Genomic DNA, 22,551 nt, shown 5'->3' with positions numbered 1-22,551 from the left:
AGAAGGAAAAGATGAGTGTGAAATGAAGTTAGCTATAAAAGAAAATGGGAGGAAATAAATGAAGTTGATGAGAAAATGAGAAGCTATCATGACAAACCAATATATAAGTCTCAGAAAAAGGAGTTAGTGAAAGAAGGAAGAAGGAAAAGATGGGCATGAAATGAAGTTAGCTAGAAAAGAAAATGGGAGGATATATATAAATGAAGTTGATGAGAAAATGAGAAGCTATCATGACAAACCAATATATAAGTCTCAGAAAAAGGAGTTAGTGATAGAAGGAAGAATGAAAGTGTGAAGGAAAAAATGAAAGAAAATAACTGGAACAACGCAAATTAATGGCATTGATGAGAAAAAGGAAGGTAAAAGAGGAAGATATGAACACACACACGTCTCAAAAAATTTAGTGATAGAAGGAAGAATGAAAGTGTGAAGGAAAAAATGGAAGAAAATAACTGGAACAACGTGAATTAATGACGTTGATGAGAAAAAAGTTAAAAAAGGAAAAAAGAAAGATAAGAACACACACACGTCACAAAAAATGGAGTTAGAAATGGGAAAAATTGGAGAAAGAATGGAAGTGTGAAAATAAAACAAGATGAATGAAGTACAGCAAACACGACGTTGAATAGAAGAGAGGAAAAAGGAAAAAGGGAAGAAATCAAGATGAACCAACACATACAAAAGTTCTATGAAGTTAGTGATGAGGAAAAAAGAATGAAAATGTGAAGAGAAAACAAGAAAATAAACAAAAATAAAGAAATGACATTGAAAGAAAAAAAAAGTAGGGAAAAGGAAAGAAATCATAACAAACCCACACATACAAAAGTCTCAATGAAATTAGCGACAAGGAAAAAAGAATGAAAATGAGAAAATGATCAGACAAAAACAAAAACAAAAATGATCGAAAAAAAAAAAAGAGGGAAACAGTAAAGAAATCATAGAAAACCCACACATACAAAAGTCTCAATGAAGTTAGCGATGAGGAAAAAAGAAAGAAAATGAGAAAACAATCAGACAAAAACAAATTAATGACCGAGAAAAAAAAAGGAGGGAAAAGTAACGCAATCATAACAAACCCACACACGTACAGAAGTCTCAATGGAGTCAGTAATGATAAAAAAGAACGCAAGTGTGAAAGAACAGCAACAGGCGAAGTGCTTATTGCAGGTAACATTCTGAAGGACACACTCACCACTCACACTAGTATATCTGTATCCTGGAATTATTTATGTATGATACTATAACAGAGGGAGGGAGAGAGAGCGAGAGAGAGAGAAAGCAGAGCGAGAGTAAGAGAGGGCAAGAGAGAGAGAAGGAGCGAGAGTAAGAGAGGGCATGCGAGAGAGATACGATAACAGAGGGAGGGAGAGAGAGCGAGAGAGAGTGAGAGAAAGAGAAGGAGCGAGAGTAAGAGAGGGCAAGAGAGAGAGATACGATAACAGAGGGAGGGAGAGAGAGCGAGAGAGAGAGAAAGCAGAGCGAGAGTAAGAGAGGGCAAGAGAGAGAGAGAGAGAGAGAGAGAGAGAGAGAGAGAGAGAGAGAGAGAGAGAGAGAGAGAGAGAGAGAGAGAGAGAGAGAGAGAGAGAGAGAGAGAGAGAGAGAGAGAGAGAGAGAGAGAGAGAGAGAGAGAGAGAGAGAGAGAGAGAGAGAGAGAGAGAGAGAGAGAGAGAGAGAGTGCCGTCAGGATCTCAAACACACATACGCACACACACACACATGAAGTAATGGGAGACAAAGTGTAAATTGCAAACAAACAGTGCACAAAAACTGTAAATATTCATGCAACTTCCAAATAATAATAATGATAATAATAATAATAATAGTCTGGTCACTGCCGACAGACATTTTGATGATTGTCTAAAGAACATACAATTGCAGGTGAGGATATTAAGTCAGTGAATGTGTATAAACCCATATAAACTCTCTCTCTCTCTCTCTCTCTCTCCGTAAGTCACCCCAGCCAAATACAAAAGTCTCCCTCATCTTGCCGGAGAGAAAACGAGCAAGAAAAACTACTAGAAGAAAGAAAACAAGATACCATCCTTAACATGTCTTCTACCCTCCTTGACCACTTCCCACTTTTCTACTTACTGACAGCTGTGAACAGGAAAGAGGAAAGCCTAGAGTTGTCATTTTTCTCGACCCAAGAAGTGTGGAACATGTCTGCTCTCTGTTGTTCGTTTAGTCTACCTGTCGATCCATTAGCGAAAATTAACCCATGAACTGTTTCCTTCTTCTTCAGCACAGTGGAGAAAGAACGGACAATGAACAGCACTGCCACTAGAAGCCATGACCAAGAACTGCTGCGGAAGTTGGATGGATCGGTTAACACTGCCAGATTCACGATGGAAGGGACTGAATTTCCGACACTACAATTTTGAGAAGTTTAGCGGTTGACCTCACTAGTTACGATACTGCCACTGCGCAATGCCACTGGTGCTGAAGGCTAAGGAAACAACATGATCAACCAACTGGACCCTCTTGCTTTGTATAAATGAAGTTAATCCTCTGGCAAGACTGGTGCTCCCGGCTGCGGAATACCGAACCACGCATTGAGCTACTATTTACTACGAGGATAATCAACATCCCTTTTTTTAACTCCACTGCTGCTGCTGCTACTGCTGTTTGACTAAAAGATATCGTGACTAACTTCTCGTAGCTGGCTAGTCAAAGGATGAAAAATTACGCACTCTGAGACTAACGCGTGATCATATAAACGTCGTATAAGTCTTCATCAACAATAGCGCGGCTGATTTGTCCGTTTTCACCTGTTTTTCAAGGCGCAGTGAGTTGTTTTTGTTAATTTTCTTCTATCACTTTTTACAGCTGAACTTGCGATGTTGACTCTGTGAAAACCCAACACTTCTAACTACGTAACTCCATCCCAAGAGTCAAAATAGCCACATAGCCGTTCATGACTACTGATACGACGCTTAAGAATCCTGGCGTGTGAGGCGAAAAGAGTATGTACGAGAAAGAGACGGAGGCTGCAAAGTGTTCGGAATTGAAGAGCGACAAATTCAAACGCTGCCAAAGCTACGTGACATCTGCATCTAGTGACCTGGTGGGCTGCTCTTCATCTGCGTACGAGTCCTGCGCCACGATTCACCTCCACGCTGACGCTCCGTACGATAACAGCTGCTGGGGGTCATTAGCTTCGGCTGGGGCAGGTCAAGTGTGAACGGGAAGAGGGGGTCAGGATTAGGGAGAGGTCAGGCCAGGGCAGAGGTCAAAGGTAGGAATAAAGGTCATGCAGAGTTAAAGCTGGAATTGAAGTTTAAAGCATTAGGTCATGGCACGCCTGGGACAGTGATTGACTTCGGCCGTAGTGAAAATCGTGAAGGAAAATGTGGAAAAAGTGAGTGAAAAAGTGAAGCAAAAATGGAAAAAAAACAAAAAACTTTCTAACACACCCCAAAAAACATGAGAAAAGATGAGAAGTATGTACAGAAAATCACCAGGTAGTAATGTTAATAATCATAACATTAATAATAATCGTAATAATAATAATAATAATAATAACGGTAGTAATAATGGAGGAGGTGGTGGTGGTGGTGGTGGTGGTGGTGGTGGCGACATGTTCTGAAGAGTGAGCCTTCCAACAATCCCTTTCAAACTCTTGCTCCATATACATATAAAGAACTCACTTCAAATTTTCCTTCACTAATATGTATATATATATAAAGTATGTATAACTCGTCTGTATATGTATATTTGTATAACTTCCACGACTGACGGCACTCCAACCTTACGGGTGCCACAGTAACCACCGACACCCTAAGCTGCCTCTCTACTGGCCCTGGACAGCAACCGGGAGGGGAGGCGACGGGACCCCATTGGCCGAGACTGCTGCCATTTTGCCGTCCTGCTGTGGGATGACTGGCTGGTTCTCCGAGGCGTTCCGGGAGTGGGTGGAGCCGGGGGTGAGGGCGGAGGTGGTGGAGGAGGAGCGGGAGTGCGAGGGGGAGGAGGCACTCGGGGTCACTGGGGTCTGGATTGAGGGGGCGGGGGGAAGCTTGGTCTCAGCGCGTGTGGGGGCTGTCCCATGGCGGATCTGGAGGAGAGAATGTTTGTCTGTATGAATGAATGGATGGTGATATGTGTGCGTGAATGTCTTGTTAATGCCGACTGTAAACACAACACCTCTCCTCCCGAAATTGGCTTCTCTTTCGGCCACTCCTCTCCAATCTTTTTAGGGGCAGTAAGTAGCCGGCTTTTTTTTTTCATTATTTTTTTTTTAAAGCTCTTGATAAATAATAAAATAAATAAATAAAAAAAAAATACCAATCTTTTTAGGGGCAGTAAGTAGCAGGTTTTTTTTTTTATTATTGTTTCCTTTTTTTTTATGCCCTTGATCTGTCTCCTTTGCTGTTAACACACACACACACACACACACACACACCAGCATATGATAAACATACACACACACACATACACAAACACACCTGGATATGATAGAGGTACACCCACATGTACACCCACACACCTGCATATGAGACGTACACAAACACCTACACACACCCGCTCGCACCCACACACCTGCATATGAGACGTACACAAACACCTACACACACCCGCTCGCACCCACACACCTGCATATGAGACGTACACAAACACCTACACACACCCGCTCGCACCCACACACCTGCATATGAGACGTACACAAACACCTACACACACCCGCTCGCACCCACACACCTGCATATGGTAGCGGTAGATATTCTCGGTGCTCTCCAGGACGCCCGCCGTGAGGTCCAGCGTGCGGCCCTTGATGCCTGGCGGTGGCGGGGGCGAGAACCAGTTGTAGACAGAACCCACGATGGGGACGTGTCGGAGAATGCCCTCCTGCCACAGCCGCTCCTCGTTCTCCCTCTTCAGGTCCTCGGTAGCTGCCTCAATGCCTGCAGAAGAGAGAGGGAGTGAGAAGGGAGAGAGTGTGAAGAGGGAGAGAGTGAGGAGGGAGAGAGTGAGGAGGAAGGGAGGAGGGAAAAAGGAGGGATAGAGAAGTGAGAAGCAAGGAGAAGGGAAAAAGGGAAGAGTATGTGAGGGAGTGAGGAGGAGGTAGAATTAGGAGGAAGTGAGGAAGGGGAGAGGAGGGAGATAGGAGGAAGAAGGTGGGAGGGAAGGTAGGAGGGAGGGAGAAAGATAGAAGAGATGGAGAGAGACAGAAAAAGGGTGTGTGAGGGAGGGAATGTGGAGGGAGGGAGAATGATGAAGGGAGTGAGGAGGAGGGAGGGAGAATAATAGAGGGAGTGAGGAATGAGAGAGAGGAGGGAGAAACACAGAGGAAGAGATGGAGAGAGGCAGAAAATGGGTGTGTGAGGGAGGTCATGTGAGGGCAGCAGTGCAAAGTTAAAACACTCACTGGTTAATAGCACACTCATCCATTGGTTTGTTTTCTAATACCCCAGGAAGGCCAAGGAAGATGTGGAGAAGGGTGGTGGAGGAAGATATGAGGAGACTGAACATCATGGAAGAAATGGCTATGGACCGGCAACAGTGGAGGAGGCTCATGTCCCGTCCAACCCCACCATAGGGAATAAATGGACGTTGAACAATGATGATGATGATGATGATGATGTTTTCTAATAACACACCCCCACACACACACACTCACGTACTCACCTTTCCTAACAATGTCCGTCATCTGGTCCAGGAAGCGCGAGGACTTTTCGATCTCCTTGCCGGTGGATATGACGAGGGACAGCAGGTCGGAGAGATCGGTTTCCGCCGTCACCATGCCGAAGCGCACACAGTTCAGCCCATCGGCACCCTCGCCTGGGAGTGAGAGAAGTGGAGGTGGGTTGATTAGGTTTACCGCCGTGGTGTTCTGCAGTAGTGGTGCCGTAACAATAGTCTGTTTCAGTGGGATATTACAGGCGGCCACACTCCCTCAAGTTCTTCCTTTTTGACTGACCAAGAGGCAGGCAAGCACCGCGCTGTAAAAGGGTTAAATTTGCTTCCGTCTCGGCCCAGGACGCTCGCTCTACGCTCGCACTGCCCCGCGTTGCTATGGGATGCATGAAGAAAATATGTTTTTATACCTCAATATCACCATGAAATACTAGCTACATGCATTTTCACCACTGAACATGTGTAGTGCCTGAAGCGTCAAGGATTATGATGAGACAACAAAACACCCATAAGCACACTGTTGACAGGAATATAGATAGAAATATAAACTTGTTTTTATTGTATAAGAAAAATATCTTCGTTCGTCACGTGATATCTACCGAGAAAAAATAATTAGTCGTCTTGTGTTACAGAATGTTATAGATAATGACTCAAGGATTGCAATGCTACTAAAGAAACACAGGTAGGCCTTGCAGTATTCCAGATATTATAAGAAAACAAAACATTGTGCAGAGTCGCGATGCCAGCAGCCAAGGCGGAAGCAAACTGACAGGTCCTGCGCAGTGAGTGGCTGCCACACAGCTAATCAAAATCAAGAGAAAAAAAGAGGAGGCATGGCCGCCCGTAACATCTTATTGAAACAGACTATACAGTGGTCATATGGTGCAGTGGAAGTGGGATTACCTCAATAGTACAAGCCAGCGTTCCTTCGACCAGTGACTAAACACCTAACCAATTAACGGGGAGCATACAGCCGGGGGTGTGCCGCTAAACTCACTTGCCCCCTCCACTCCTGGCGTCACCCCAGACAAGCTCCTACGCAGCCACCATACCCATTTCATGTCCCTCCTGGCAAGATCAATCGATTTGCCCCTTGGTCTCCTGAACTCAGGGTTGTCTCATGCAGAAACAACCCAGTGAGCAGGATCAAAGTCTGGGAGGTGCGCCCCGTGCCCTCATAGCTGGAGTTGGCATTCATGGACTAAGCTGGTAGACTAAGGGTCGTATTTTAAGACATTTCGTTGGCCAGAAACACCTATTTGACAAGGCTATGACCCTGGTGGTGGTTTGACCCTTCTTCTGTACCGTGAACCTCAAGAATTACACACATTTGACAAGGCTTTCGTAGGAGTTGTGGGCATTTCCAGGGGTAGTTTTATGACCCTGGTGGTAGTTTGACCCTTCCTCTGTACCATGAACCTGAAGAAACACATTAGAACCCAACTAACCCCCTCTCTGACCTTTAGAAATAGATGATGTGAGGAACGAAAGTGCCTTGTAATACCAACCTAAACATCCACAACCACAAACCAACACCACAACAACAAACAAACTCACTGAGCGAAAACGCTGAATCCGTGGCCTTGAGCTGCGACACGAGGTGGACATTGAGGGCGTTGATGTCTGCCCTGTTGGCCGGGGTGAAGGTGTCCTGGTCCAGCCACAGGTCCGCCAGGTAGCGCACCCCGCCCAGCCCCGCCCAGCCCGGGATCTCCACCAGCTGCAGGTTGGTGGCCGAGGACACCAGCTCCGTGAAGGTCTTGCGCTGCTCCACTGTGGCGTTGAGGATGTCCTAGGGGGAGGCAGCAGAGTATTTTATTTACTTTTATTTTTTTCTTGGGTACCTGTATTGCATTAAACAGAGGGTCTGCTGTATTGCCTTATCTTGTTTACAAGCTCTTCTAGAATACTGGTCGTGCCTTCACAGGTGTTGGCAACCCGCTTGATATAACACACCTCAGTTTTGCTTGATTTTCTTTGGTACCAATCTCACAGTAAATAGAGTCTACCGCAGATCTCTCCTGAACCAAGAAAAGTTTGGAAAGTTTCATTTAGTCGGCGCAACATCTGTGGTCATATGACGGAGAGAGACAGAAGGGGAAGGAATTATAGAAGGGAACAGATCCCAGGAGACGGGACACAACCCCCGATTAATAGCTGGTACCCATGCACTGCTGGGTGGACAGGGGCATAGGGTATCAGAAAAGCCGCCCAAATTTTTCCACACCGCCCAGGAATCGAACCCAGGCTCTTTCGGTTGTGAGCTGAGTGTGCTCCTGAACCAAGATACGCCAAACAAACAAACAGACACACTAACCAGCTGGTGATGCAGGGAGTCAATGAGGTGGTCCAGGTCGGCCAGGGTGATGTGGTGTGTGTCGGGGCCCTCCAGGGGACTCCAGCGCAGCACCAGCCCGGCCGTCTCCAGCTGCACCAACTCCAGGGGGATGGTGCCCACGTCGCGCCGGACCACCTGCCCCAGCTGTAGCCCACGATGGGGAGAAACAGAAGGGTTAACTTGTGTGTGGTGTCCAGTTTATCTTTTCTTACAGCAATGGAAGTAGCAAAGAACAATAATAAGGAGAAGCAGGAAGTTAAAAAGCCCACCAAGCACTACCGCAAAAACAAGGTCAAGAGGTCAAGAGTTGGAGAGTCTCGTAGCTCGTCTAACTCCAGAAGGGAAAATAAGGACGTTAAATGAAGAAGAAAAAAAGACGAAAAAATAAAAACTTATGAAGAACAAGAATAAGAACAAGAACAACTGCATGGAGAACAAGAAGAATAAGAGGAAAAACAAGAAGCAAAAGAAGAAAACGAAAAAACAAAAAAATAAAAAGGAAAGTTATGAAGAACAAGAATGAGAAGAACAAAAACAACTGCAAGGAAAACAAGAAGAATGAGAGGAAAAGAAGAAGCAAAAGGAGAAAACAAAGAACAAGAAGAACAAGAAGAAAAACTGGTACAAGCTTAGCCTATTCCCCAACCCTCACCACCCCAAAGCAAGCCAAGGAGACGCACCCAAGAGTTGAGGTTGTCATAATAGTCCGAGTTCTTTCCGGGGATTGCCACACCACCGCCGCTGCCGCCGCTGATCTCCTCAACGTACTGGAACACCACCGAGCCGCTCACCGTCTCCAGGAGTTGCTAGCGGATAGGTGAAAGGAAGGTCATGGTTAGAGAAGTAGTGACTAGATGCGAGGGTCTGCTATTTGTAACACTGTCTCCTGTTCTGCTTTTTTTTAATGAATTTATTTAGATAATGGTTGAGTGTATCTATAAAGGATAATGGTGGTGCCCTTCTTTATTTCCCTTCTTTTCCTCATTCTCTTTTCTTTCTTTGTGCTGCTTTTCTTGTCCCCATCCTCCCTTTTTTTTCTCTTTATCTACTTTCTAATCTCTTTCACTCTTAGGTTACTGCTTGAGATACTTATATTACTTCTACTTTTCCTATTACTCCTTGTCTTCCTATTACTACTACTACTACTACTACTACAGTCCAGTCCAGTAGTAGGCGTGGGATTGCCTTTGTAACGGCTCCCACTTATGATTTGTTCTCGTTTCTTGATTGGCGTTGTTGTGTCTTTTAGTTTTGTTCAATTTTCTTTTGTTTTCTGTTCCATATTGTTGTGATATAGTTTTCTCTGTCTTCAATACTACTACTACTACTACTATTACTCCTTCTACTTACTGCTGTGCTGATTGGCTTGTTGACCAGGTCCTGGATACTGATCATTCTGCTGCCTTCAAGTGGTGCTGGGCTCTGAGTGAAGGCAGAACATCTTATTAGAGGTGCTTTACAGCTACCCAGGGACATGATTAGTAGCTAGGAATAGGAGTCACTTATGCACGGAATATTACTGGTCATCAGGAAGAGTATAACAAGCGTGGTCACAAATGCCATCTTTATTAACTTGGTATCAAATGTCTGGACAGCAGGATGTCATCTTCAGTGGTCTAAAAACGAACAAATTTCAGCAAAGTGCATAAAATGATATAAAAATAAACTTTAAAATACCCTATGATCACAGTAACTAAACAATTGGGTCAGGGGAACATTGGGGGAATATTGATTTGTGAAGTATAATTAATGACAATGTTTAGAAATAAAAAAACTGAGCATATTAAGCAACATTTAGGGAAACAGCAGACATAGTATTATTCAGTGAGGGACTAAGTGATTTTATAAATAAGGATTGGTCATGTGAGTGTCAGCTATGTCATTTAATCCATATTGTCTGCAAGGTTGACAATACTGTATTCCATTCTAACTGCCTCTGCACCATGAACATAAAAACCCAATTAATCTCCTTTGTGGCTTTTGGAAATAGTTTTAATGGGAGACAAAAGCATCAGAGAATATAGACCTGGCACCTAACATACTTTCTGAGGCTGTGGCAAAGTTACTCAAGGGACAAGACATAAACAGAGGCCTCTAAATGCTGTCTATAGTGAAACCAAATTGTCGTGTCCATTTGGGCGTTGGCTCCCGCATGTCCTTTCCTCCCCTCTGCTCCGCCACACAGTCCCAACACCTACCTCTTCCTCTCATATGTAAGCTATAGGTAACATATGAGAGGAAAAAATAGGTGTTGGGACTGTGTGGCAGAGCAGAGGGGGGGAAATGGACCCACTTGAACCAACGCCAAAACGGACTTGACAATTTGGCTTCACTATTGGAGGCTGATGATCATGACACTCACCAGCAGCCTTATCCTGGGCAGTGTGCTGAGGTGGAGCTGGAGGTGCTGACTCATCTCGAAGGCATGCTGGAACCGCGACACTACGCCACTCTGGCCTAGCGTCTGAAAAACATTATCATCATTATTATTGAGATCCATGTAAGGGCATCAAAGGAAACAGAGAAATTGATGTAGGTTTAAGCAGTCCCCTCAATGAGCAGACATGGATGTGAAGAATAAGACAGTGACAGTAGAGTATAAAGAATTAATAAAATGGGTTACAAAAACAATACCTAATGAGTTAACAGGTAGGTACTTCTTACTCCCTTTCATCCACCCATTCTTCTGCTCTTCCACTTTCCACCCATTTCCCCTTCCTTTCCATTTTTATCTCCTTCCTTCCATCCGGACCTCCACTGCCCTTCCTTGACTCAACACTTTAGCTATATACGTCAGGAGGAATGAAGGAGGTGACGACTTTTCTTTAACCCGGTAGCAGCGACGGGCCAAATTTGTGGCTTTACCGTGTAGCAGCGACGGGCCAAATTTGTGGCTTTACCGTGTAGCAGCGACGGGCCAAATTTGTGGCTTTACCGTGTACCAGTGACGGGCCAAATTTGTGGCTTTACCATGTAGCAGCGACGGGCCAAATTTGTGGCTTTACCATGTAGCAGCGACGGGCCAAATTTGTGGCTTTACCGTGTACCAGCGACGGGCCAAATTTGTGCCATGATTTAAACCCCAAAAATAGATGATACATAAACTGATCACAAATGCTTCGATATATATTATGAAATGGTTTGTGTGAGGGGTGATTTTTTCTCATTTTTCTCGCTTAGAGGGACCATTAAGAAACATGATCCCTGCTGCTACCGGGTTAAAGTTATCAATGTCAACAAGAAAACATTGTCATCTGGTAGGGTATAATGAGGTGGAAGGTATTGGGATGAATGAATATAGGCATCAGAGTGGGATGATGGAAGCCAAAATCAATTAAAGAGCTTCATGTGTGTGCCCTTGAGCTGCCTCCTTTGTTGTGAAAAAAAAAAAAAAAAAAAAAAAAACTTAATATGAATCCATTTATGAATAGCTTTTGAATAATATTATACATGCTTTTCTCTGCAACAATGACTTCCGTATATCAATAATCAATTAATCACATAAAATTGCACATCATTTTCAATACATAACCAAAAACATTAAAATCATAGGATGACCACATTGGGAATCTTTATATAAAAGTATGATGTGTTAATCCTTGGCATGGAGGGAACATGAGGAAGGAGGATGATTGATTGATGATTGATTATTTGAGTGTTCATCTTGGCGCCACAACTGCTGGGTCATGTGGCGTCGAATTTCATACAAAACTATTATATTCTAAAACAATAAAACTGGAAAAAACACCAATAAAACTATATATAATCAGTTAAAAATTAAAAGCACGATAAAAAAACAATAAAAGGTCATTCAATCCTACAGGAGGCTAAGGACACCAGCCCCCTGTAGGAAGCCATGAACGTGGTCTGGAGGGAACACAGGGGAGGTGGAGGCAGGCTGTACGAGAGGGAGCCTTGATGATTGATGATTAACAGGGCGGTCTGTCTTGGTGCCACAACTTCGGGGTCATTTGCCACTGAATCTAATACAAATTAATTATCTTTTAAAACTATATAAGCTTAAAATTAAAAGCGTGATAAAACCAACACTGATAAAACTATATAAAACCAGTTAAAAATGAAACCATGATTAAATACAACTATAAGAGAGGGAGACTTACCATGAGCGTGGTCCACAGGGGAAGACATGATAGACGGGTGTGCAGACTGAGGGCGGTGAGGCCGGCTGAGTGTACGGCGGACGTCTCCTGGGCCTTGTACAGAGTCTGAGGACGTGTTGGTTAAGGAAAGGGTGCGTGTGTGGTGTGTGAGTTGTTGGCTGCATCTCCACAGGTTGGGAAGTGCATGTTTTTAAGCTTTATGACAACACCTATGAATGGTACAAATGACATGATATAGAATGAAGGACTGAGAAGAACACATACTTAACAACTTTGTGTGGAGAGAAAAAGCACCACCACTGTTAATTATGATACTACTAATAATACTACAACTATTATTATTACTACTATTACTCTTAACAATATTACCCAACACATAACTGCTACTACTTCTCCTCCTCCTCCTCCAACCACTACTACTACTACTACTAATAATAATAATAATAATAACAGTAAAGGATACAACATAAGGCAGCGACGGTATGCCCAGCCAGAGGGAGAGTGGTAGTGTCATACTGTCTCCAATCTTGGCCGGCTGGAAGGGAGAACACGAGACCATTAGTGCCGGCGGAGGTGGTGGTGATGATTGTGGTGGTGTGGCTAGTGGTGTTAGTGGTATGGCGATGGTAGTGAAGGTATGGCTAGTGTTGTTAGTGGAGGTGTTGCTAGTGGTGTTAGTGGTATGGTGATGGTAGTGGAGGTGTGGCTTGTCATGTGATGGTAGTTTGGAAAATTTTGTTTAGTCGGCGCAACATCTGTGGTCATATGCCGGAGAGAGACAGAAGGGGAAGGATTTATAGAAGGGAACAGATCCCAGGAGACGGGACACAACCCCCGATTAATACCTGGTACCCATTCACTGCTGGGTGGACAGGGGTGTAGGGTATCGGAAAAGCCGCCGAAATTTTTCCACTCCGCCTGGGAATCGAACCCGGGCTCTCTTGGTTGTGAGCTGAGTGTGCTAACCACTGCACCACGAAGTCCCCGTCATGTGATGGTACTGAGGTCTGTAAGTATATGGCACAGTCACACCGAGACCGATTCTCTACCTCAGGAGTGACAGAACTGAGAATGAGGAAAAACTAAGGATTGAATGCTCATATCTTCTACTGGGGTTTATTTTAGGCTCCTGTCATGTTAACTAAAGCTCTAGGGAAGTTATTTTTGCTTAGTTGACTGTTTGATTATTTTGGCATTTGTCTTGGTGCCACAACTTCAAGGTCAAGTGGCGGTGGGCCCAAGGGATAGGTGGTGGTGAAGGTAAGATATGTATGGTTGTTTGGTTGTGGCTCACCAGGTTGGGTGTGTTGGGCAGGGTGAGGGCCGCCAGTGCATGGCCCTCCACGTGCAGCCAGGCGTCATGTGCGTTACACAGCTCCAGAATGCGCCCCACACTGTCCACGCCGCCCAGTGCACCGCCACCTGGTAACAACACAAAGTAGTAAAAGATATACATGGTAGCACAAGGCATGGTTTGGTGCACACAGAATTATCTACCTATATGAAAACTGTATACAGGTGTCCCTCAAATAGTACGGTTTCCAATAGATCGGTTTCGGTTTTATGTGGATTTTCATAGATTTTTTTAGGATTTTTGAATTTCCCGATGCGCAGGAAATTTAAAAATCCTATAAAGATCTTCCGTGACAATCCGTATAAAACCGAAACTGAACTATTGGAAACTGTACTATTTGAGGGGCGACTGTACACTCAAACAATACTGGGAGATAAAGAAATAAAAGAAACTATAAATATATCCTGTGAAAGCGATGCAAAGTTATACAAAATTGAATTACATAAGTTTTGAGGAATGCAGGATTTTATAGCATATGTGACACCCTTGTACACAGACAAACACTATAGAGGAAGACACACTATGTAAAAAAAACTATGAACACATCTTTTAGAAAACAAGCAAAGTAACAGAAAGACAAATAGCACAACTACAAATCCATTGCAAAAATACTAAAGAAAAAACACCAAGACTATTTTTACAGAGGAAGACACTGTATGAAAAAAAAATATAAATAAAAAATAAATAAATAAATAAATAATCAAACATATGTACAACTTAAGAGAACTGGCAAAGTAACACCAAACTAGGCCTACTTATCATCACCTCTCCATCCAAAATTGACCTCTCTTTTGGACCCCTCTTTCGGCCACCTCTCTGGATTCTTTTTAGGAGCAGCGAGTAGCGGGCTTTTTTTTTTGTATTATGGTTTCCTTTTATTGTGCCCTTGAGCTGTCTCCTTCATTAAAAAAAAAAAAAAAATTATCTTCTTTCATTTACAGGAGCAGCATGTATCTATTTTTGCCCTTGAACTCCCTCCTTTACTGTAAAAATAGATAAAAAACAATAAACTACAATTTCACAGCAACAATAGGCCTATTATAACAAAACCCCAAGACTGAACACCCGCCACTCAGCCTACCAGCGTTGGCAATGACGAGCAGTGGCTTCTTCTGTGCGGCCGAGTCCTCCACCATCATGCGGTCGAGGGCGGCGACGTCCATGGCCAGCGGCGACCCCACCACAGAGTTGCAGGGGACCACGCGCACACACCCAGACCCCAGACCAAGCTGAAGACGCACATGGAGAGGAAGGGTTTGTGTGGATACAGACACATACTTACATCATCATCTTTAGGTTACTCTATTTTATATTTTAAGTTACTCTGTATTCATCCTCGTGTGTTTATCAAAGGGACTGTGTTTGGGTCTGACTCTCTTTATTTATTTTCCCTTTATGCCCTTTCATGGCTCTCAATAATAATAATAAGGATATTAATCAAGTTAGTGAAGCTATTGACACATATACACAAAGAAAGATAAAGAAACATTGCATTAGTCTAACCCCCATCACCACTATCATCATCACTCTTATTATTGCAACCCTCAACATCACCACACCATATCTATCACCACCCTCCTAACCAGTTATCATCACCATTAATATCACAGACAATCACCATCATCAACATCACTAACATTCCTATAACCAACTTCATCATCATCAGTTTACAGTTAATATCATCACCACTATTCCCATCATTATCATTCCTATCATCTTCCCAATTAGTGTGTCCCTATCATCACCACTATTACCATGTTAGCGAGGTGGGTGGGGAGGCCAGGGCGGGCAGTGGAGGTGGTGTAGATGACGGGTGGGCGGGCGTAGAGAGCCTGGAAGCCCTCGGAGGCCAGGCGTGGGTAGCGGGCGTGGAGCAGCATACGACACACCCGCACCACACCTTCCCGGACGTCCTCGTGGATGTACGCCGTTGACTCGAAGTGCCTGTGTGTGTGTGTGTGAATGTGTGTGTTGAAGAAACATTATTGTTTAACCCTTTCCATACGTGATACAGAAGGGGTTAAAAGGATGTGAATAAGAGTTTTTCTTTACTTTACTTTCAGAACATAATGCCAACAACTGAGAATGAAGTTAATCCATCAAAATATAATTACAAAAGATAGGAAATAGCACAACCATGATAAGAAGTAAATGAAGAAGGTCATATTTAAATTCAGAAACAAATCTTTAAAAAATCTAACAAACCATATCATAAAAAGCTAAAAATAAACAAACAAAACAATCTTCCTTTCCCCTTACCTGAAGAGCCGAGAGACCCAAAGGCAGGTGTCGGACATGATGCGTGAGGCCAGGCGGCGCAGGTGTTGGGCGTCCAGCGTGGTGACCAGCGCCGCCAGAAGGTGGGACATGATGGCCAAGCGACCCTGTCCGTCCAGCGGCCCGGGGCAAAAGGTAACTTCCGGATCGTCCTCGTCAAAGGTCATTAGATCCTGGTGGTAGTAGTGGTGATAGTAGTGATAGTAGTAGTAGTAGTAGTAGTAGTAGTAGTAGTAGTAGTAGTAGTAGTAGTAGTAATGGTAGTAGTAGTAGCAGTAATAAAGTATATACATGATAATAACAACATATGACAATAGTAATAAAATGTAAGAATGTAATATGAGAAGCAAAATATAATAAAATAAATAAATAGTGTACATTATAATAGCAATACATGACATGACTTTATTTTATGATCATTATACTTCATCATTATTATTATTTTATTAGTATGGTCATTTATTACAATTATCCAACTCCAAAACGGGAAATAAAGATGTTAAATGAAGAAGAAAAGAAGAAGCACCAACAAGAAGAAAGAAAGTAAAAGACGATACATTACTATTATCATTTATTTTATTATGAGTTTTATGACAACAGTAAAATGAACCAGAACGAACCTGCAGGAGTCTCATGGTGGAGGTGAGGTCAGAGCCGTTCAGTGACAGGGGGCGCGGACTCCTCTCCTCGGACGACAGGGGGTCAGCGGGGGTGCCTAGCGTGCTGAGGACCTCCCCTGTAAAGGCTGACAGGCTCCCAAACATGTCATCTTCCTCTTCGTCTTCCTCCTCCTCCTCATCTTCCTGCGTTGTTTCATTGTCCTCCTTGGCTGCCGTTGCTGTTGCTCCTCCTCCTCCGACGCCTACGCCTCTTCCCTCCACTTTCTCTGTTGTGTTTGTGTTTTGATTCTGGTCTTTCCTCCTTTCTGGGCTGTCTCCTGCTTTTCCTCCTTTTCCTCCTGCTTCGTCTTCTTCTCCCTCCTTCGTCATTTTCTTCTCCTCCTCTCCCCCTTCCTCCTTCTTCCCTGTTGTCTCTGTCTCTGCCTTTATAAGTGGAGTTTCAGCGGTGCCGTTTTCTGTTACCTCGGCTGACCTGAAATTTGAGGGGGTGTGAAGCTAGATTTGAGAGGGCATGAAGATGAAGTTGAGAGGGCATGAGTTTAAATTTGAGGTGGCATTAAGTTAGATTTGAGGGGGAATGAAGTTGAAGTTGAGGGGGCATGAGTTTAAATTTGAGGGGGCATTAAGTTAGATTTGAGGGGGCATGAAGTTGAAGCTGAGGGGGCATGAGTTTAAATTTGAGGGGGTATTAAGTTAGATTTGAGGGGGCATAAGGTTACATTTGAGGGAGCATGAGGTTAGATTCAAAGAGGTGTGAGGTTAAATTTGAATAGATATGAGCCTTAAAGTTTCTATATAAAACAAAACTCTCATTTGCCTTACTTAAATACTCATGATAAAAATTAGTATTTAAATTCATGAGTCGCAAAAAGGTGAAGGAAGAGCTAGATGAAAACAGAAGGGATGGAAACGTCTTTAAATAAGGAAAATGAATGAGAAAATAGAGGAAAAATATACACTCTGAGACAAGCGCAAGAGAGAGGGTTGCATGTCGTGATACAAGATAAGATAAATACAAGTGAATAAATAATTAATAGGGGGGGGGAGAGAGAGAGAGAGAGAGAGAGAGAGAGAGAGAGAGAGAGAGAGAGAGAGAGAGAGAGAGAGAGAGAGAGAGAAAAGGCATAGACCACACATAACCAACATAAAAAAAAAATCAAAACATTATAAAAAAAAACAAGGTGACGATAAATCAATCAAAATAAAAAAAAAATAAAAAAATAAAAAAATAAAACATGTACACAAGACCTGCCAGACATACATACATACACACAGACAGACATAAGGGCAGGGGGTAAATAGAATAACAGACAGTGGCCGAGGATTTGAGTGTCTGAACGAGTGTGTGTACTTAGCACTCGACTCTCCTTCACCTCGCAATCAATAAATCAATGAGGGAGACAAGAGGGAGGTCGGCACTTACCCTACACCTTCCTTCCCTCCCTCGCACACCTCCAGGCCGCCCTTCCCCATTTTCTTTGCCTCTGGGTTGACTTGCGGATCCTGTGAAGGGGGGACAAAAGAGAAAATGGTGTGAGGTGAAGTGTGATGATGGGTGGTGGTGGTGACGATGATGGTAATGTATTGGGAAGATGAAAAACATTAAAAAAAAGAGAAGAGAATGAAGAGGAAGATGGGAAGAGGAAAGATATAACGGAAGAAGAAAAAGATAAACTGGAATAATAATAAGAAGAAGAACAGAAGATGAAAAAAGTTAAAGAGAAGAGAATGAAGAGGAAGAAGATGGGATGAGGAAAGAGATAAACAGGAAGAAGAAAAAGATGAACAGGAATAATAATAATAAGAAGAAGAAGAACAGAAGAAACAGAAGGTGAAGAAGAGAAAAAATGAAACGCAACAACAACTGCTCTGAGATGTAGCGGTTACCATGTTTGACTCACAAGAAAAAGAAGAACAAGAAAAGCAAAAACAAACAAAAGAAAAGCAAGACATAGCAGCAGGAGCAGAAAAAGAAGAGGACAAAGAATAGCAATGCTCCGTGATGCAGTGGCTAGCATGTTTGGCGCACAACTGACAGATCCCGAGCAGAGCGGAAATGGATGGGCAGTCTCCTTACAGTTGTGCCCCTCACCCCCTAGCAGTGAGTGGGTTATGGGCACCGTTGCCAGATTATCGTACTCAGAGCATAGTATTTACCAGTTTCTGATGCCTAACTATTGCCAAGAAACACCAGGAATTAACTATTTTAACGATAATTATAAGTGAATCTCCTTATTAGGGTCCACGAGACAGTTTTGGGGTCGGAAGTCGGTAAATATAAGAGGCTGAGTAAGACAATCTGGCAACGCTGGTTATGGGTGTGGGCCAGGGGTTGTGTCGCGTCGCCCAGGGGTTGGCAACTCAAAGGTATAAACCCAAGGCACCCAAATGAGGACCACAGTGGAATTAGGTGTTCGTAAATACTGCAGCTTTTATGTGTTGCCCTTAGTCAATAAACAGAAAAAATGTAAACAAATAATAAAAAGACCTAAAATAGTGATAATGAAGATGACAATGATGATGATAATAATAAAGTAACTTGTTTCTACAATTCACATGAGTATTGCAATCCCAGTACCATACCTCTTAAATAGGCCTATCCTGCACAATCACTCTTGAATAGGCCTTCTTTGTATATATTAAGTCTTAAGATGCTCTGTACAGTGGCTCCTGAATAGGCCTACCCTGTACAATCTTTGCCATTACCATTGGCACTACACTCCCTGACACCTGCACAATAGCTCTTAGACAGACCCAACTAGAGCATAAAACGACCCGTGGCACTTTAGAATGACACCCGAGGAGACAAATGGTGGAGGGTAAACTATGATTCTATATTCCTTGACACCTGCACACAAGCTCCTAAATAGGCCTACTCAGGGTATCACTAGGGCATAAGAAGACCCATGACACTCCAGAATGACACATGAGAGCCTGTAGCTGAGAGGGTGAAGGGTGGAAGGGTGGAAAAGTATATCAACCCGCTGCAAACCCTGACATATGTATAACAGCCACAAAATATCTTCAATAGGCCTACTCAGAATGTTAGTAAGGCATAAAAAGACCTGTGGCCCTCTAATATGACGCCCAAGAGCTTATACCCAAGGAAAAGTGGAAATGGAGGGTGGAAGAAAAATTAGGTCTCTATATTCCTTGACACCTGCATAAAACCTCTTAAATAGGCCTACTGGGGGTATCACTGAGGCATAAAAGGACCAATGGCACTCTAGAATGACACCCATGAGCCTATAGCCGAGGGGAAGAGTGGGAGGTATATCAAGCCTCTATATTCCTTGACACCTGTACAAAAGCTTTTAAATAGGCCTACTGGTGGTGTCACTTGGGCATAGGAAGACCCGTGGCACTCTAAAATGACACCCGAGAGCCTATAGCCAAGGGGAAGAGTTTGGGGTATATCAAGCCACTATATTCCTTGACACCTGCACAAAAGCTCCTGTATAGGCCTACTGAGGGTGTCACTAGGGCATAGGAAGACCCGTGGCACTCTAGAATGACACCCGAGAGCCTGTAACCAAGGGGAAGAGTGGGAGGTATATCAAGCCGCTATATTCCTTGACACCTGCACAAAAGCTCCTATATAGGCCTACTGGGTGTGTCACTGGGGCATAGGAAGACCCGTGGCACTCTAGAATGACACCCGAGAGCCTATAGCCGAGGGGAAGCGTGGAAGGTATATCAAGCCTCTATATTCCTTGACACCTGCACAAAAGCTCCTATATAGGCCTACTGCGGGTGTCACTAGGGCATAGGAAGACCCGTGGCACTCCAGAATGACACATGAGAGCCTATAGCCAAGGGGAAGAATGGGAAGTATATCAAGCCTCTATATTCCTTGACACCTGCATAAAATCTCCTAAATAGGCCTATTGGGGGTGTCACTGAGGCATAAAACAACCAATGGCACTCTAGAATGACACCCGAGAGCCTATAGCCGAGCGGAAGAGTGGAAGGTATATCAAGCCGCTATATTCCTTGACACCTGCACAAAAGCTCCTAAATAGGCCTACTGGGGGTGTCACTAGGGAATAGGAAGACCCGTGGCACTCCAGAATGACACCTGAGAGCCTATAGCCAAGGGGAAGAATGGGAAGTATATCAAGCCTCTATATTCCTTGACACCTCCACAAAAGCTCCTAAATAGGCCTACTGAGAGTGTCACTAGGGCATAGGAAGACCCGTGGCACTCTAGAATGACACCCGAGAGCCTGTAATTGGGGGAAAGAGGAAACGGTGGCTGGGGGGCATATTAAGGCACTGCAATTCCTGACACCTGCACAAAAGCTCCTAAATAGGCCTACTGAGGGTGTCACTGAGGCATAAAACGAGCAATGGCACTCTAGAATGACACCCGAGAGCCTTTAGCCGGGGCGGAGGAGGGAGGTGTCAGCCACGTCACCACTGTCAGCCCCTCCTCTTAGGGCGTCCAGGGTGCTGTAGGCCTATTATTTGCTGACCCCGGGCTTGGTGTCGTGTCTGGCGTCGTCCATGCGTGAGGGGGTGGCGTGGGGGGCGTCTGCAGGCTGGTGTCTCAAAGGTTTGCCGTGGACACCATCTCTGTGTGGACTCCTACTTCCTCCTCTTCCTCTTCGTCTGAATGTGCAGGGAGGATGTAGATGTGGAGCGTGCTGGTGTTTATTTGGGGTTTTGTTTCGTTTTTTCTGTATTGTGGGTCTGGTTTTAGTTTTTTGAGCTGGTTGTGGCTTAATTACGTATTGCTAATTGTTTTTTTATAGTTTGTGTGAGCTTTAAGTGGTTTGTGAATGGAGGAGACTGGTGTTTATTTGGGGTTTTGTTTCGTTTTTTCTGTATTGTGGGTCTGGTTTTAGTTTTTTGAGCTGGTTGTGGCTTAATTACGTATTACTAATTGTTTTTTTAAAGTTTGTGTGAGCTTTAAGTGGTTTGTGAATGGAGGAGACTGGTGTTTATTTGGGGTTTTGTTTCGTTTTTTCTGTATTGTGGGTCTGGTTTTAGGTTTTTTGAGCTGGTTGTGGCTTAAATACGTATTACTAATTGTCTTTTTATAGTCTGTGTGAGCTTTAAGTGGTTTGTAAATGTTTTATTTCGTGTTTTTTAGGGTTTTGTGGCCCTGTTTTTAGTTTTTTCTTGGCTGGTTGTATCTCAAAGGTATGTTATTTGTTGGGGTTTATAGTATGTGAGGTATAGGGGAATGGCTAAAGGGAAGTTTGTATACCCTATATGGAGGGTATACTGATATGTTTATTTGGGTATTAATTTATATTTTTCCCAGTATTGTGTCTATATTAAGGTTTTGTGGGGTGCTTGTGGTTTTAGCGATGTGTTACCAGTTGGGTTTTATATAGTCTGTGGGGTTCAGGAGATCGAATATGCCCTATACCCCTATATATGTCAAGCTCACTGCATGCTGTTTAATTATCTGGGTTTAATTTTGTGTTTTTTAATGTTTCGTGGGTCTATTATAGGTTTTGTGGGGTGGTTGGGTTTTAAAGATGTCACTTGTATGAGCTTAATTTATATAGACTGTGTGCTTGAGGACACTGCTGCATGTTATAATTTATCCTGGGTTTTATTGTTTTGTTTTCCTGTATTTAGGGTTTAAGGTTTTGTAGACTGGTTGTGCTTAAAAGATGTGTTACTTGTTGGGTTTTAAAGTCTGTGCATGTGAATTGAATTGAATTGAAATATTTATTATTGTAAAGTAAAACAAAAGGACACGTATATACTTGCTGTTTATCGCGGTTTTATTTTGTTTTATTCCTTTACTGTGGGTCTTATTTACTTAGTTTACTTAGTAACGTCTAGGCCAACGTATCTTAAAAATGTGTTACTTGTTGGGTTCTATACTGTGTGCTTTAGAGAGGTAATTGGTGTCATGCAAGGAGGATTGTAAGTGGAAGTCATTTTCCCATGTTTTCCTTTCTGTCATCATCTTTGTGCCTATGTATGAGGGGTTTTATCATTATACAGCCTGTTTTATTCATCCAGAACAGCCTGTGTAGTTCATAATAGTTATAAAACAGATAGATCGAGGTATAGAGCATGTGTACGTGTATGTGTTTTTCTTTCATATTTTCCTCTGGGTGAACGTCCTGTACATGGTCATGGTGCATTATTATTATTATCATTATTATTATTATTATACTATTATTATTATTATTATTATTATTATTATTATTATTATTATTATTGTACTATTACTATTATTAT

The 22,551-nt window shown here is 43.2% G+C and overlaps 1 protein-coding gene and 1 long non-coding RNA gene across 3 annotated transcripts in view; both read right to left on the bottom strand.

Moving 5' to 3' along the window:
• Positions 1-1,564, bottom strand: part of LOC127000918 (uncharacterized) — a 5,534-nt gene extending 3,970 nt beyond the window's left edge. The window contains exon 1 of the long non-coding RNA XR_007754630.1: positions 1-1,564. This exon is cut by the window's left edge and continues 3,240 nt beyond it. This is a non-coding gene — a long non-coding RNA (uncharacterized LOC127000918).
• Positions 1,565-3,694: 2,130 nt separating this feature from the next.
• LOC127000917 (pyridoxal-dependent decarboxylase domain-containing protein 1-like) lies at positions 3,695-20,987 on the bottom strand. Of its 2 annotated transcripts, XM_050865060.1 has the most exons (18): positions 20,820-20,987; positions 17,768-17,847; positions 16,345-16,816; positions 15,707-15,897; positions 15,202-15,391; positions 14,529-14,676; positions 13,388-13,515; positions 12,557-12,628; positions 12,094-12,198; positions 10,335-10,436; positions 9,323-9,394; positions 8,653-8,778; positions 7,952-8,116; positions 7,192-7,426; positions 5,918-6,010; positions 5,626-5,778; positions 4,699-4,901; positions 3,695-4,054 (listed from the first exon to the last, which is right to left on the bottom strand). In XM_050865060.1, the coding sequence occupies exons 1-18, from the start codon at positions 20,850-20,852 to the stop codon at positions 3,791-3,793; spliced, it is 2,832 nt and encodes a 943-aa protein (XP_050721017.1). In that variant the 5' UTR covers positions 20,853-20,987; the 3' UTR covers positions 3,695-3,790. The 2 variants fall into 2 exon arrangements, with proteins under 2 accessions (XP_050721017.1, XP_050721018.1); XM_050865061.1 differs by lacking the exon at positions 5,918-6,010.
• Between the last annotated feature and the right edge of the window lie 1,564 nt (positions 20,988-22,551).

Source organism: Eriocheir sinensis, chromosome 19, assembly GCF_024679095.1.
Source record: "Eriocheir sinensis breed Jianghai 21 chromosome 19, ASM2467909v1, whole genome shotgun sequence".
Lineage (NCBI taxonomy): Eukaryota > Metazoa > Arthropoda > Malacostraca > Decapoda > Varunidae > Eriocheir > Eriocheir sinensis.
Note: the sequence above shows the minus strand (reverse complement) of the source record. Positions and strands in the feature narration are given on the sequence as shown.